The 16,262-nt window shown below is 37.4% G+C and overlaps 2 protein-coding genes across 4 annotated transcripts; one reads left to right on the forward strand and one right to left on the reverse strand.

Annotated features, from left to right (window-relative positions):
• Positions 1 to 7,857: 7,857 nt before the first annotated feature.
• Positions 7,858 to 11,110, reverse strand: LOC126786885 (acyl-CoA-binding domain-containing protein 5-like). 3 transcript variants are annotated; one of them, XR_007671234.1, is made up of 5 exons: positions 9,563 to 11,110; positions 8,767 to 8,872; positions 8,592 to 8,677; positions 8,175 to 8,493; positions 7,858 to 8,029 (listed from the first exon to the last, which is right to left on the reverse strand). XR_007671234.1 is itself a non-coding variant. In XM_050512861.1 (5 exons), the coding sequence occupies exons 1-4, from the start codon at positions 10,876 to 10,878 to the stop codon at positions 8,424 to 8,426; spliced, it is 1,578 nt and encodes a 525-aa protein (XP_050368818.1). In that variant the 5' UTR covers positions 10,879 to 11,110; the 3' UTR covers positions 7,858 to 8,029; positions 8,395 to 8,423. The 3 variants fall into 3 exon arrangements, 2 of the variants coding, with proteins under 2 accessions (XP_050368818.1, XP_050368809.1); XM_050512861.1 differs by having other exon boundaries at positions 8,395 to 8,493; XM_050512852.1 differs by having other exon boundaries at positions 8,419 to 8,493; positions 9,563 to 11,109.
• A 3,823-nt stretch (positions 11,111 to 14,933) lies between these two features.
• LOC126789205 (uncharacterized protein At2g23090) lies at positions 14,934 to 16,173 on the forward strand. Its single transcript, XM_050515301.1, has 3 exons — positions 14,934 to 15,102; positions 15,316 to 15,356; positions 15,813 to 16,173. Exons 1-3 carry the CDS (start codon positions 15,027 to 15,029, stop codon positions 15,930 to 15,932), a joined length of 237 nt encoding a protein of 78 aa, XP_050371258.1. The 5' UTR covers positions 14,934 to 15,026; the 3' UTR covers positions 15,933 to 16,173.
• Positions 16,174 to 16,262: the final 89 nt, after the last annotated feature.

Consider the following 16,262-nt stretch of genomic DNA (forward strand, 5'->3'; position numbering starts at 1 on the left):
CTAACAAAGATTCCTAGTCAAACTAAGACTCTAGACCAATTATGTGTTTTTAACTCATGTAAGCACAAAAATACATCTAATACCGCTCAATACTCTTACTACGACTCAATGACTCAATAGTACAACAATAAGGGATAAGCAAAGTACAAATTGAAGTAAAAACATGTTAAGAACGTCACATAAAGTGCTCATATCAACTGTCAGCTATATTTTTCTCAATGTGCATCACGTCCAAAATATGTCTCATTATTAGTTTAGCCCAATACTCCAACTCAAAGAAAATACTTCATTTGGTCCAGGTCAGCTTCTCTTCACTTCCTCTTTCTATCATTTTCAAATTTTGAATGCTTACCTAGTTTTCGAGGAATAACATAATCACACTGACGAAGTATGTCGTTACCAGAGAATTCTCTTGGAAGAGTTCTTTTCTCTACTTTTTCGGTAAAAGTATTCTTCTTTGTATCTTTGTGTCATGCATGATTCTTAGGTAAAAATCGCCGATGCCAAATGGCCTTTAGTGCTTCACGCAGACAAATTTGCATAAACTGGAAAATTACTAATGGTCCACAATATCGTTGCTCGCAAATTAAAATAAGATTTGGTCATCTTATCATAAGTCTTGACACCCTCCCACAGCTCCTTGAGCTCATCAATTAATGGACGCAAAAATATATCCAAATTCTTTCCTCTTAGGTCCTAAAATTAATAATGTCAACATTGAGAATGGTTTCTTCATGCATTTCCATGGAGGCAGGTTATATAGAACCACAACCACATGCTAGATACTATAAGATGTACTCATATTCCCGAAAAAGGATTGAAGTCGTCATTTGCCTAATCTGACATTTTGTGGATCTTGCGCAAATTCAGAGTACATCTTATCAAACTCTTTCCAAGCATCAAAGTCTGTTGGATGTCTCATCTCACCATCCACATCCAGTCGTTTATCCTTATGTCAGCTCATATATGACGATGTGTGTGTCTAGATCTAAATAGTCTTTGCAACCTTGGCTTCAAAGGAAAATACCGCAACATTTTTTGAGGAACTTTTTTCTTCTGATTAGAATTACTCGCCTTATATCGTGGCTCATCACACACCGGACATTTGTCTAATCCTATGTCGTCTCCATAGTATAAGGTACAATCATACTTATAAACATTGATGATTTGATACCCTAAGCCAATACCTTTTAATATCTTCATGAAATTATTATTGATTCGGGAACATTATTAGGTTTGAGACACATCTTCATCATCATTTGTAACAACGTATCAACATACTTGTTGGTCTATATATTCTCTACTTTGCAGCCAATCAATTCCACAACAAATGTCAAAACTAAATATTATGTGCAACTAGGGTAGAGTTCTCGTTCAGAATTCTGCAGTAATTTATCATATTTATCTTTGTCTTCAAGACTAACATTGGGGGTATGGTCAACCCCACATGTTTCCTGGTGATCCACATCATTGTCTTCATCCTCGTCAATATCATCATCCTTGTCGCTTGTATCATCTGCGTTAACTCTCGGAAAAAGATCATGTATCATATTGAATATACTAGCATTTTGTCCAGACACATTAACTGGACTATTTGGAACATGTTGATTTTGCACTTCATTATGCCCCCTCCATGATGTATCCATGGGTTATATGTCGTGACCATGCCACTTTTCAACAAATGAATCTTGACTACGCTAAAAGGGTGTGTACTTGTGTTATTACACTTCATGCACAAACATGAGATATGATTATTTGCATTCAGGTGATGGCTCACAATCTCCAGAAAATAGTTGATTCCTTATGTGTACATGTTAGTGAACCAATAATTTGGATCTGAACCCCACTGAATCCACGATCTGTCCATCCCAATTTTAATAAATTAAGTAGTTGATGCAACAACAATATTATGAGAAGAAAAAAAAATTGTGGTACGGTTAATGAATTGATCTTCCATATTTATCATATACACATGTTTATCCTTTTTTCCACAAGGCATAAGGATTTCCTACTTACATACATTTTCTTTTACAAATTAGGATTTTCTATCACTAATGATATTCCTAAATCTAATCTAAATGTCCTATCTCGTTCTAACTATTACTTTGTAAAATCATTTGTCCAATCTCATACATTGGGATCGTATATAGTCATATATACTTTCCCTCAAGTGAATATGCTTCTAGCCTACTACAGATTTATTTTTCCCCGGTTATTTGTTGATTTACTTTTCTATTTTTAATAAGTAACAAGCTTTCATGGTATATTAATAAGGGGTAGATAAGTAAATTTAGTGTATTTTATTTATTAGTTATTTTAAATATAGTATTTTGTTTCTTAGTTAGAAAAATTCAATTATATTTGAAAACCCCATAACGAGTTAGGTTTTTATATATATCAGCATATATCTTGACTTTGAAACCTAGAGCTTATCTAATTATGCAACCTTGAGCGGATTCTCTCTAACTCATATTTAAATTTGATAAGATATTTTCTCATATAAAGTCACTTGATAGAATTTTGCCTCACTTCGACCGAATTCTCTCTAACCCATATTTGAATTTGATAAGATCTCCTCATACAAAGTCACTTGATAAAACTTTTTAGTAAGATATACACCCTGTAGGTTTTATCTCATCAAGACTTGCCTTGAGGAGAATTCAGTTCACTCTCACTTTGAGCAGATTCTCTTTAACCCATATTTGAATTTGATAAGATCTCTTCTCACACAAAGTCACTTGATATAATTGTCTTGTCACACAAAATCACTTGATAGAATTTTTGGGTAAGATATATACACCCTGTAGGTTTATCTCATCATGACTAGCCTTGAGGAGAATTCAGTTCATCTTGATTTGATTTCACACACATACATATCCTTGAGCAGAAAATGTCGATGAAATACTTTTTAATTAGTGAGAAATTTTAATTTGTCACAAAAACAAATCTATAGCTCGTGAAATTTGTCACTAAAATTATCTTTAGGAAGAAAACTTAGATTCTCGCATAAAGAATAAGCGATACTCCCTTTAATTTGTCATATAATTAATCGTTTATGAGATAATTAAAGTTACCGTATGAACATTGACCAAAATTTGAAAACGTTGTCCATAATTAACATTTTGTGAGGGAATTTAGCTATCGCAAAATGCCATATAAGTGACAACTATTAATTTGTCACAAATACCTACTTTATGCGAGACATTAACCGACAACCAACGGTATTCGTTACTGAAGTACTCTTTAGCGAGGAATATCAAGTTGTCACATAAAGATCACACGACACCTTGCTCAAATTGTCGCCCAATTAGTTTTCGAAAAGAAAGTAGAATTTGTCACAAATACGGTAGTCGATAACTTGCCAAATCGGTCGCCAAAACTGTCTTCAGTGACAAAAGGATAGTTGTCACAAAAATAATAAGCGACAATCTCTTTAATTCGTCGCCCAATTAATATTTGCGAGGAAGTTAGAGTTGTCACAAAAATAGTAGCCGACAACTGGTAAAAGTTGTTGCATAGTTGATATTTTGTGAGGAATTCAGTTGTCATAAAATGGTATATAAGCGACAACTATAAATTTGTCACAAATGCTTATTTTCTACGACAAATTGGTTGTCACTGATGAGATTGTCCAGGAGAAATGAAGTTTCTTCGCATTTGTCAAGTTTTTGCAAGAGATTTTGTGTTGTCACAAAAACAGTTCCTCGCTTTTGCTATAATCTCTTGTAGTGACGATAGGCTCTGATAAACTCTCGTGTCATGCAAGTGGCGTATATTATATTAAGTTCCAATCCATGCAGTGGCAACATATGCTATATAAGTATTTAACAGAAGATTGCACAATAGTTAAGAAATAATCAAAGATTGCATAACAATCAAAGATTGCATAACAAAAGCTGCAATGTCAGTGCAGGCTTGGTACAAATAATCAAATTGGCAACTTGTTATGAGACCAAGGTACTTAAAGCTATAAAATAACTAAACAAAGACACAGAACATACTAATACCATAAAACATCAAATCCCATGACTTAAGCAGACTAATAACTTTAGTTATTCATTGTTATTTGCTAGAGTGAAGAAAACTCAGACGATATGGAAAATTATGATAAATTAAGTAGAAAACAAATCCCAATACTCAGTATACATTCAGGATTAATGAAAAAAGAAATTTAGAACCCAAATATGAAATCCTATATATGAATTTCTAAAGAAAAACGAAATCAAAACAAAGAGACGAACAAATAGGAAGAAAATGAAAAATGATGAAAGAGGAACATGAATAACTATAAAAGCAAAGGCTTGGTACAAATAATCAAATTGGCAACTTGTTATGAGACCAAGGTACTTAAAGCTATAAAATAACTAAACAAAGACACAGAACAGACTAATACCATAAAACATCAAATTCCATGACTTAAGCAGACTAATAACTTTAGTTATTCATTGCTATTTGCTAGAGTGAAGAAAACCCAGACGATATGGAAAATTATGATAAATTAAGCAGAAAACAAATCCCAATACTCAGTATACGTTCAGGATTAATGAAAAAAAGAAATTTAGAACCCAAATATGAAATCCTATATATGAATTTTTAAAGAAAAACGAAATCACAACAAAGAGACGAACGAAGAGGAAGAAAATGAAAAATGATGAAAGAGGAACATGAATAACTATAAAAGCAAACGAATAAAAAAAAGTAACGAAGAGCTCTTACCTGAACACGAAGAAGAGGAGGAGGAGGCAGAGTTCGGCTGCTGAAGAAGAGGCGCTTATGGATGGGCATTTTGGGAATAAAAGTTTGATTAATGCTTTGTCCAAAATTAATACGTAGTCTCCTCTAGGGAATCAAAATGGAGAATTAATTCATGAGTTTTTAGTGGGATCCATGATGATTCTAGTTTTTTTTAAAAAATAAGTGAAACGAAATCATTGGGCGAAAAGCCGTTTCGAGCACGAGGCTCATTAACGACCACAAGGGTCAAACATAAAATGTGACAAGACACCTCAATGACCTCATGCAGGCACTAAAGTGAAAAAACTAAATCAAAAAATTTGAAAACTAAAATGTGTCCAAAACAACGATTATAACAAGTTCAAACTAAAAATAAAAACAAGCTAATTAACTCCACTAAACCTAGAAAACATAGAACAACCAAAATCAAGCCAAAACAGCAATTGTGGACCCAAGATTGGATGATTCGGGAAGACTAAGAATAGGGGAGGATCTTTCCCCCTAACGTGCAAAAATCGGTCTAGGCCCACGTTGAAGGGCAAGAGAAAACAAAATTTCAAAAGACCAGCCTATCGGGCAAAAGCTCAATAGGAGAAGGCCTAAAATCCACATACCTCCCCTGTTTGCAGGCAGATCCGGTCGGACTCTACCCGTTGGGGTGTTGCCGCCACCTCAATCATGGGGCTTAGCCAGCCTGGAAGCCATGATGCAACAAGGCAGAGAGTTCAAAAGATTGGCCTTGCCGCTACTAATTTTCTTGAAGCAGGCCATCGCCCAATCAAAATCCAAACAAACCTGATATGTTGTGATCTGAAACTCAGATCTCACTGTTGCATAGATGCGCTACTACAGATCCAAATCGAAGCCGATTCACCTCCCTCGTCTGTGCCGCACGTCGCAAGCCTAGAAAGAACTCGAAACCCTACCTCCACATGGCGAAGCCACAAACTCTCTCAACTTTAGCACCTCTATATCAAAAATCCCGGAGGGCTCTCACCAGACACCCCTCTCGAAGAGAATGGCGTCGGAGTTCACCCTATGGAGGCGAGACACGAAGCCACCGCTACCCTTCAACGCAAACCCTAGGGTTTGGTTTTTGTCCCCTCCGAACTTGACGGAGATAATCTTTTTTCCACGATGGTAAAACACTCTATTCTATTAGTTCCAAGTTATTAATATAAGATTATGGCCATTTATAACAAAGAATCTTGATTGGTTTTGCTAATCTGATTTTTTTTGTTCATTTCCAGAAAGAATACCAATAATATTCTTCATATTGATGCAGTGTTCGTTGTCCAAAATGAACAAATTAGTATCTTTCGAAAAATACATATATACCACTATTTGAAGAGGACCACTACACCGGCCAATAGTTGTTACACGCACACTAAATTGGTTTCTACCTCCTTGAATTTTTATTGTAAGTGGAAAGCAAAAATACGTTGGTGGTGGATTTCAACCGGAGATTTTCCGGTGAGAATAACTAAGTTGATGACTATTTGAGGACCTATTTGTTTCACCAGTTTATATTGATAATATTCATGTTCGACAAATTTAGTCCATTCATTGATTTAATCTATTTTAATGTCTTCACGATCGCTACATTAGCTGAAAATTATTTCTATAGTTGAGGTGTAAATATATGTTTAAAAAGTGGATCTAATCAACCATTAAATAGAAAGTCCTCAGACATTGAGTAACTATCTATTCTTTTCATGTGTATGGATCATTGTTCGGTTCGCATAAGTTCCTGACGTATAGCATGCTAACAATCTTTTATGAAATGTAGTTTGAGAGCTTATTCGGTACACGACCCGTGTATATACACGAGGCCGTTGCACACCCACGCGCTAAGCATGTAACTATGGTTGTTGGCTTTCAATAAATATGATTGTCTTCCTCTGAAAAAAGCTGAAGAACACATGAGCCAATTCAATCTTCCCGGCCATCTCTCTGTGCCTATACCCACCAAAATCTTTTCTCTATCAAAAACTCATCTGATCACTCTCAACAGACCAAATGACCTCCACACCGCCATTCCCAGTCCAACCTCCTTTCTCTGTATCCCACTCTTTCCTCTCGTCCCCCACCTGCTCTATGATATCAGATTTCAGAAAACTAAAAACTCGCCGCCCTCATTTTAATAGTTCTGCCACCAGAGTACCAACATAACCACTGACACCACCCTCCGCCGCCATCAACTGAATATTCAATTTATTGTCCCCTCTGCCGATCTGCTCCTCAACTTCTCCCTCACCCTCGCCTAGATACCTAGCTCTTCCGGGTATGAATTCGCAGCGGCATCTCCGAAGTCCTATATATCCAGTCTCCACGCCACCACCGGCACTACCCACGTTTTTTTATTGAACATCGATGAACCATAGACTTTGCTTCTAACTCTTACCGACCCAATACTAAAACCAGAGCATCGATGGCTGATCTATACTGACACTCGACGATTGCTTCTTTCATGGCCTTCTAGTTGTTGAAGGTGACAAATTCGATCCCCCGGCCTCTCGGTCTCGTGGTCGTTGATGATCAACGATTCCATGACCTCGCCAAAGGGAGCGAGATCTCTTTCCAGCGCTTCGTCGTTGGTGGCCTAAGGTGAGCCTCCGATGAAGCAACGAACTCAATCTCGGCAGAGAGTCTGGCCCAACGATATAATTTTGTAATCTCACTCGCAACTCTTTAGCCATATTGTTGTTTGATCTCAAGCGATTGGAAATGTGATACACGTGTTGAAATGAACGGTTAGGATGACCCGTGTCTATACGGGCCGTGCACCGAATAAGTTTTGAAACCAATGTCTAAAATATCAAGGACAGGGAGGACGTAAATATCGATAATATGAAAAAAAAAAGTATTTTAATGGATTTGACTAAACTAAAAAATCCCGAAATTGTTGAAATCAACCTATCAAAAAATGGAGAAAGTGCTTCAAAGTTCAAACCCATCAAACTTTACTAAAGGAACCGCTTTAGCTTGTTTGGTTTAACTGATCGGTTGTGTTGAAACGTTTACAGTGTCAATTTTTCCTCAGTTAAAAGAAAAGAAAGAGGAAAAAGAAAAAACACAAAAGGAGAGAAGAAAAAGAAGAAAAAAAATACAATGCAGGATCGATACAGCTAGAACCATGAACACAAGGATGAAATCTTTATTATCAACACCAATGCAATATGTACATATCATAGTCGAGAGTTTTTAATTGTTGATACGAGCTTCTGGTCTTGGTAGTCGGCAACCTCTGTTAACCTGAAGATGCCTGCCTTGTTTTTGAACAATCGGCAAAAACCTGGATTTGAAACAAACCAAGATGCTGAATGCAATATTATGATAAGCACCCAAATTCCACAGTAGTTCCAATACCTTATTGGCAAATAAAAATCGGTAAGGTAAAGTAGAGTTTATGATAATATGTGACAAGAAACTATGATTACCAGAAAATTAAAACTAGTCATGGAATGTTGAATTACGAACCATTCACTGGTTCTAAGCCATGACTAAAAACTCAATTTACATTACCAAAAAAAAAAAGTCATTTCATTGAGCACATGAAAGTATGAAAATTCTATCTATAATTTACAATTTACAACTTACCAGCTACGAAATAACAGAATCAAAATATTGCCAACCAAAATTCCATGTAAGAGAACTTACATACACCACTAACTGAATGGGTACCTTGCTCAATGAGTTATGACCCCCAGTCCGATCTCATTAAAACCTTTAGCATCAGGCTTCAGTTCTTCTACTATTCTGCAAAGTCAGAAGAATTTTTATTCTTTTTGTTAGTGAAAGATTTCCAAATATTTGAAAAACTTCTGATTAGTAGTTAATAGGAAAAGACTCATCACCTTACACCAGCAGCTTCTGATTTGTTTGGCATCACTGTGTTTGGATCAGCAGTTATGGTCTTATACACTTGGGGATCTAAAAAATCCTGCTCCAATGAAATAGAAAATTAATATGACCTTATATTGCTCGTTAACCAACTAAAGCACCAGCACTATTCAAAAGTAAAATGCTTACGCCATGAACATCTTGCATCCATCCAGGAACACTTTCTGAAAGAAGGGTGATGTATTGTTCCATTGCTACCTCTGAACTCATGTTGCCAAGCTGCCACCAAGCATTCCTGGGTCAATGTAACCAGTATTCTTCATCAACTAAACAACTAGTAGATTACTATTTGCTATTGAACTTTATTGCGGAGGTGAAAACCTTGGTGTTTCCCATTCAACTATGTTATCATGTGCTTGCTGAACAAAAATTTACATGTAAAAGTTATTATGCATATGAAAGCATTAAGATATGTTGGTAAGCTGAACAGAATAAGTTTTCTTATTTACTCTGTTTGATAAGGTGTAACATGGAAGGTGAAATCAAAGTTATTGAACCAACATAAACTATATCAGGGATTTTTGTGACGAAAACAGAACAACTAATGTTTTCCTATTCCGGTTGTTGTCATTCTTCACCAACTCGATCTTTTATCATGAGCAAACGAATAAATGAACTAATAACCACAAAATACGCCCCCCCCCCCAAAAAAAAAGAATAAAATAAATTTCAAACTAACTCATGTAAATCAAACCATTCTATCCTACTTTAACAAATCTGTGTTCCTATATAGGAGTCGTAGGAAAATCACCAATTAAGGTCTTCAATAAAATATAACTGATGTATCAACTGACCAAAGTATTACTATCAGCGGATAAACAAAGCTTCATTTAGAGAAATTAATGATCAAAAGAACATAATGAATTCAGATAACACGATGGATGATCACAACACTAACAAAGGTAAACGAGAATTAAAAAGCTACCATTTTGCTCTTGCCGAGACCTTGAATGCCATAGGCTGGGGTTCCAAACAAGGTCCTCGAGTAGCAATCGTGTGAAGCCCATCCAACCTCATCTTCACATCACTCCCAAGACTTGAAACTCTATCAGCATTACTCTTAGACCCAACAAAAACCACTGCAGAACCAAAGAGCCTCTCCAATTCAGTTCTTTTTATATTCTCCCAATCATTATCCTCACCGAATAACCCCTCATCAGCTTCCCCATCAACTACATTGTGCTTTGCTTCATCAGTTTCATCATCATCATCATCATCCTCACAGTTTGACAGCTTGATCTCTTCACTTTCCAGAATTGCCACTTGGTTTCTTTCTGAACCAAACTCAATTTCGCCAAATGCATGCCTCTCAGAACTTTCATTAACCAGGTTCTCCCTAGAGCCACGTATACCAACATCCCCAAGAGGGCATCCTTCCTCCACATACTTCTCTGGCAAACAAACAACCCCCACTTCATTTCTTTCCAAACCAGACTCAACTTCGCTAAATTCATGCCTCTCCAAACTTGTATCAACCAAGTTCTCTCCACACCCACACACACCACCATCCCCCTCATGGCTTTCTTGTTCAACATTCTTCTCATTCAAAGCCACAACTCCCACTTGGTCTTTCCCCAAATCAAGCTCAAGCCCGCCATTTTCAATTTTCTCAAAACTTTCAAAGTTCTCTACATACCCACATACCCCAACACGCCCATCAATCCCTTCTTCTTCAACATTCTTCTCCCCCAAACAAACAACACCCACTTCATTTCTTCCCAAACCAAACTCAAGCCTCCCACAACTTTCATCAAACAAGTTCTTTATACCACCATGCCCATCACAGCCTTCTTCATCAACATTCCTCTCCCCCAAACCAAACTCAACACCCCCAAATTCACACCTCTCGACACTCTCATCAAACACGTTCTCCACACACTCACACAAACCGTCAAACCTTTCTTCCTCAACACTCTTCTCCTTCACACAACCATCTCCAACTCCTCTCAAAACCTCATTCTCAGCCAAACCCTCATCCCCAAACTCATCAAGAACCAAACTTTCCTTCTTGGGCTCACCCTTAAACCCATCAACTTCCGCAGCTTTCTCAACAAACCCACTTCCAACTTCACTCTCCCACTCATGAACGCTGGGCTCACACTCATAAAGAACCCTTCTTTTTCCAACATGATCATCCCTGCTCGGACACAAAGCAACAATCACAGGCAAAAGGAAGCAAAGAAATAAAGGTACCAGGCTACACAGAGCAATTGTCAATACAAAATCCGAGATAAAGTCCATAGCTTTATGCACAGAGAGAGATACCCAGAAAAATGGAGAGCTTAATCTCGATGATGATGATGATGATGAGACACACAAACAGAGAGAGTAAGGAGAATTTTTGCAGAACTGAGCAAGGTATATTCTGCAATGTTTTGCTCTGCTTCTACTGCTACAGTGTCATTGTCGGTCCCATTTATAAAGGAAAAGCTCTTTCTTTTTCTCTGTCAAATTTTTAATATTTTTGTTGGTTTTCGAAAAGGACTTCCTGTTTAACTTGGATGTGATTAAAAGGTTTTATACTTGGAGTGAGACTAAGCTGAAGAAATGCTCTTATGCATGGAATTAGCATACTCAAGGGATCAGTAATTACTAATTACAATTAATTAGAATATAATTACTTTTAGTAGTACTTGGTTCACACAATCGCACGTTTAGAATTGAAGCGTGACGAGCGAGGTTATAGTCGTGTCTAAAGATAGATTCAATACAAATCAAAATATTGATGTAGAGCAAATGATAAAGGACACGCATACACAATCAATCATGATGGTTTTCAGGTTAATAGGAATTACTCTTTTGCTTTTGTGTACAACCAATTTGAGCATTTTTGTGGTAAATGTGGTAATGTGCGACTTTTTGAGAATAATGTGTAATGGCATATGGTAAGTGACTAAGCGGATATCCAATTTCACAGGAATATTGATCATAATTTCCACTTGAGGTCAATTCATCATCATTAGATAAGCTCAAACACAAGCTGAGGTACACTTGACTAAGCTTTGGCCCTCATATATTCCTGACTCGTTTACTAACATTATTTAATTATACGTAAGATACAAAAATGTTCGGTGGGGCGGTACCATATAGAATTTTTATGAAATGAAGTTTGTCAAAATAGTATAACAAATGAATCCATCCATATATATTGATTACATTGTAAATTATCTAACAACTCCAGAGTCTAGTCGAGGTTGAATATTCAAAGGCCAAGAAACTTAAGTTCCACGGTATAATTTTGATACTTACTGATATAGTACGTTCAACATTTTGTTTTTGTTTTATTACCATGGGAATAATTCATAAAGAACAGGGAGCACCTCATATGAAGTAGCTTGCTTGTGAAATAGATTTAGGCTTTGATTGAGCATGATATAGACATTTTGCGTGACCATGTTTGTGATAGGCCTATTTGAATTGAAAGCGAGGTTGTACTAATAGGCATGTCTTTGTTACAATAGTGTTGTACCAACCAACCACCTAACAGGATTAAATCGCGAAATCAAAGAGCACTTTAATAATGTATCCTACAAAAGAAGTTCTATCTCCATCTATTCTCCTTCCTTTATTTGTACGAAGTTTGCTATGAACCCTAGTCACAGCCGGGGTTAGGGGGGTATGGAGATTTTGAAGCGACATATTAACAAGATTGATTAGTATAATAATATGTACATAAATTGAAATCGAGAAAACCATGATCTAAAAAAGAGATAGATACATAAAATAAGTGTGAGAATCGGGTGCATAGTTTGGAAGTTGACGTTGCATAGTCAAATTAGTATGAAGCCTACATACATCTTTTAGGGAAATAAATTTACTTCATTTAGTGACAACGCCATGCACGGTCACAAAAACCAAAACACAAGAGGTAACAAATCACCTCTACTGCAAGCTAAACCTAAGCAAAGCAATTAAATGCGCAAAAACGCACTTATTAAACAAACTTAAATCTGAAAAAAAAATTCAAAACAAACAAACAAAACACTAAACTCAAAACTAAAGCATAGTAACTCCCTCAAAACTTTTCAATCGATCAAAACTAACAAACTGAGTCCATGACATCAATTTCGTACTCTCAATGATAGGAAAATCAAAAGAAAAGTCAAGAGGGAAGATATTTCCTCTTGCAACTAGGAAATTACTCACCCTCCACCTCTGCCTTGAGGCTTACAACATCATCACTCTCTGAGCCCTACTCCATATCCTCTGTCGGCTCCACAACAGCTTATATCTCCCTTAATCATGGTTATACGAATGAACGCTGCCAATGTCTCCCAATCTCCGTCGTGTCTTCCAAATTGAGCTAACGACGAGATAATGCATTCTTGTTTCACCTTCCTCTAGGGCAGCCAGGCTTTGCTGGAGAGCGACGAATGCCTTACCCCATGTCACTATGGCCTTAAGCCCTAGCTTCATTAGTGAAAGGTTAGCCAGACCTAGCTTAAAACCATGATGTTCCCTCTTTTTTGATGGTCATGTGTCATCCTCACGTCGACAACGACCTCCAAACGTGCACTAAACTCAGCTTCGAAGGTGACTGGATTTCGTGCACCAAGATAAGACGCTTCTCTGATAAAGCAGAATGGTTTGGCTCGACCATAGGATACATAAGTTGATACGCTAGGGTTTGAGAAGCCGAAACCCTAACCTCCACAACTGGCTCAGGAAGAGCCACCGATTCTGGCCAGAAGACATTCCAAGCCGCCATGATTTATCATCATGTAGGTGCGATAGCGACTTATAAGCCTTTCATAGCGGTACGACACCATGATTACATCCTTCGGCGATATGCGCAAGCGGCACTCCGCACACACCAAATCGTCAAAGGGAGAGTTACACGAACCCTAACCACCCATCGACTAAAATTGTGAGTTTTGATCTTCAGAACCGGACCAATTGTCTCTACCACATGACGAGCCGCCGCCGGAGTATGCAGCATCATCAATAGATTCTTGATCTCCACCCAAATCCACATGAAGTCGAGCGGCACTGCCATGATATCAGAGAAGCCATCATAATTGTTCAATTAAATCATGGATCACTGAAATCCCGAAGGTCCACCTTGTTTCACATGATTAAGATCTTTCAGATTCTTGAAGTTGAACAAGTAGTGATCCCCACAAACTTAAATTTCCACTGGAGCACTCATGCACCACATGGATCGGTCGCCCCCTGAAGGCATCAAATGGAGCGGCGTGCACCGTGTTAAGTTTACCAACAAGGTAAAAGTGCGAAGCAACAAAACCAGCCTTCAGACACTTGATATTGCCCAAATCCATTGGTTCTTCGTTGGAGAAAAAGAGTTTGGATACCCACATTAGTATGAAGCCTATATGAATTTGAGACAGACTACTAAAATTGATATATATATATATATATAGTCCATATCCAGAGTGAAGCTTCATTCTGAAATTACAAAGTGAAGTTCAAATTTTGGCACACTTTTCGGTCAAATTTTTTCACCATAAGCGATTCAATATTTAGGTATGATATTCAAGATCATCTATACAAAATTTCATCTAATTTGGATATCGCTAAAGTATTGAAATTAGATTTTTATTAAAACTGTTCAACGTGAACCGTTGGTGTAAATCCCAATTTTGAAAGTTCAAACAATTGTTAAATTGGATTAAATTTTATAAAGATGATCTTGAATAGCATACCTAAATATTGAATCACTTATGGTGAAAAAATTTGACCGAAAAGTGTGCCAAAATTGGAACTTCACTCTGTAATTTCAGAGTGAAGCTTCACTCTAGATAGAGACTGTATATATATATATATAAGATCAGAACACACTATGAAGTTTCACCCCATTGAGCATTACAGATTTATAATAATGTTGTGTTCAGCCATTCCAACAACACACAGAATTGAAGGGCCAAGCCAACAACCTGCATTGTTGTGTCATGAGAATAGATCAATGACGGTATCCTTAAAAGGTTTTCAGTCTAGAGTGTAATCCGCGGTGCGGTATCTTCTCAGAACGTTTCGTCCCCTTGACCACTAATTAACATCACCGGAATTCAAACCAGGTATGAGGGATTCCTATACCAAGGCTCTTACCAACTAGACCGCGTGTAGCAATCGTAAATTCTCAATTTTTTTTTCAGTACCATCCAAACCAAAAGTCCACACGCAATGAGCATGAAATCATGACCATATTAAAGGCTTTGCACCGGTGTTAGGCCGAGAGCCCAAAGACGCAATAAATTCAAAACTGTGTCGTTTCATGACCCAACTCAACCACCCATCTCGACTTTCCAATGCTCCACCGTATAAATATATATAATTCTTCTTCTTCTTCTTCTTCTTCTTGCCCAAAGCTACACAGCTGATTGCGAAATTAGGGTTTTCAGGTATTCTTCTTCGTTCTTCAATTACCAGCCATGGGAGGAGGTAACGGCCAAAAGGCCAAGATGGCACGTGAGAAGGCCCAGGAGAAGGCCAAGAACGCTGGAAAGGGTATAAATTTCGCGCCTTTCGTTTTTGTACAGATCAAAATTACTTTGTGGAGCTCAAATTAGAGGAGAAGGGTTGTTCCTTTATGCTTAGGAGATTGGGTTTTTTTAGTTTATGTGGAGATTGTGGTGTAGATCTAGCTGGGGCTGCTGTGGTATTTGATTTTGATTTTGTTGATCAACTAAAACAATTTGGTCAACTGATTGGTTTCTACAGGAAGTCAGCTTGAGACTAACAAGAAGGCCATGTCAATCCAGGTAAAATTTCTCTTGAGTTCTGTATTTTGTTTTTTACTTACTAAGTAAATTATTTGAGGAGCAATTGTGATTCCATAGAAAGCTGTGCAAGTTGAGTTGAATAACTTCTTATAAATTAGTGTTGAAATGGAAGAATTGGAAGTGGGTTACTAAGAGCTTAAGATTTGGGTGCAGTTGCAGCCAATTCCCTTTTATTTTTGGCTCTTAAAGTTTTGAAGATCAGCAAGGCTGATCGAGTTATATTAATGCATTAGTGAATCTTGGTAGTAATAAAACCTGTTTTTTAGTCTGGTGGCAAGTGAATAATTTATGTGATCCTTTGAGGCGTATGAACTTAGGATGCTTACTGAACATCATAGTCTAAGTGTGTATTACAGTATCAGGTAGGTAGTTAGTAAACTATGCTCCTATCAGTTTTCCACCGTATCCTTACTGAGTGCCAAATGTTGAATGCAGTGCAAGGTGTGTATGCAAACTTTCATGTGCACCACTTCGGAGGTGAAGTGCAGGGAGCATGCTGAAGCAAAGCATCCAAAGTCTGATGTGATTGCCTGTTTCCCTCATCTCAAGCCGTGAAGGAACAAACAAACAAACATCTGGAGAAGCAGTTCTGGGACGAAGACTATTATCAATGTTATTCTGCTCTATGTATATTTTCTAGAATGATTCTTCAGAGTTGTTCTAGATCAATAGCTATTTAAGGGAGTGTTCATGTGTTGTGAGTGTCTAGGGGAGGTATCTCCTCGGTTAACTAAATTGTGGTCTTAATGATCATGACTGTTGGTATTAATGTTCAAAAAGCCAGTGTTTACATGAATTCATTGTTTGGTTTCTCCATTTTGCCTCTGCTTGTTTTGGATGGTGATGGTGATGGCAATCCTTCTGGAGAATCTCAATTGCTCCAAA

This window comes from Argentina anserina, chromosome 1 (genome assembly GCF_933775445.1).
Source record: "Argentina anserina chromosome 1, drPotAnse1.1, whole genome shotgun sequence".
In the NCBI taxonomy this organism is placed as follows: domain Eukaryota; kingdom Viridiplantae; phylum Streptophyta; class Magnoliopsida; order Rosales; family Rosaceae; genus Argentina; species Argentina anserina.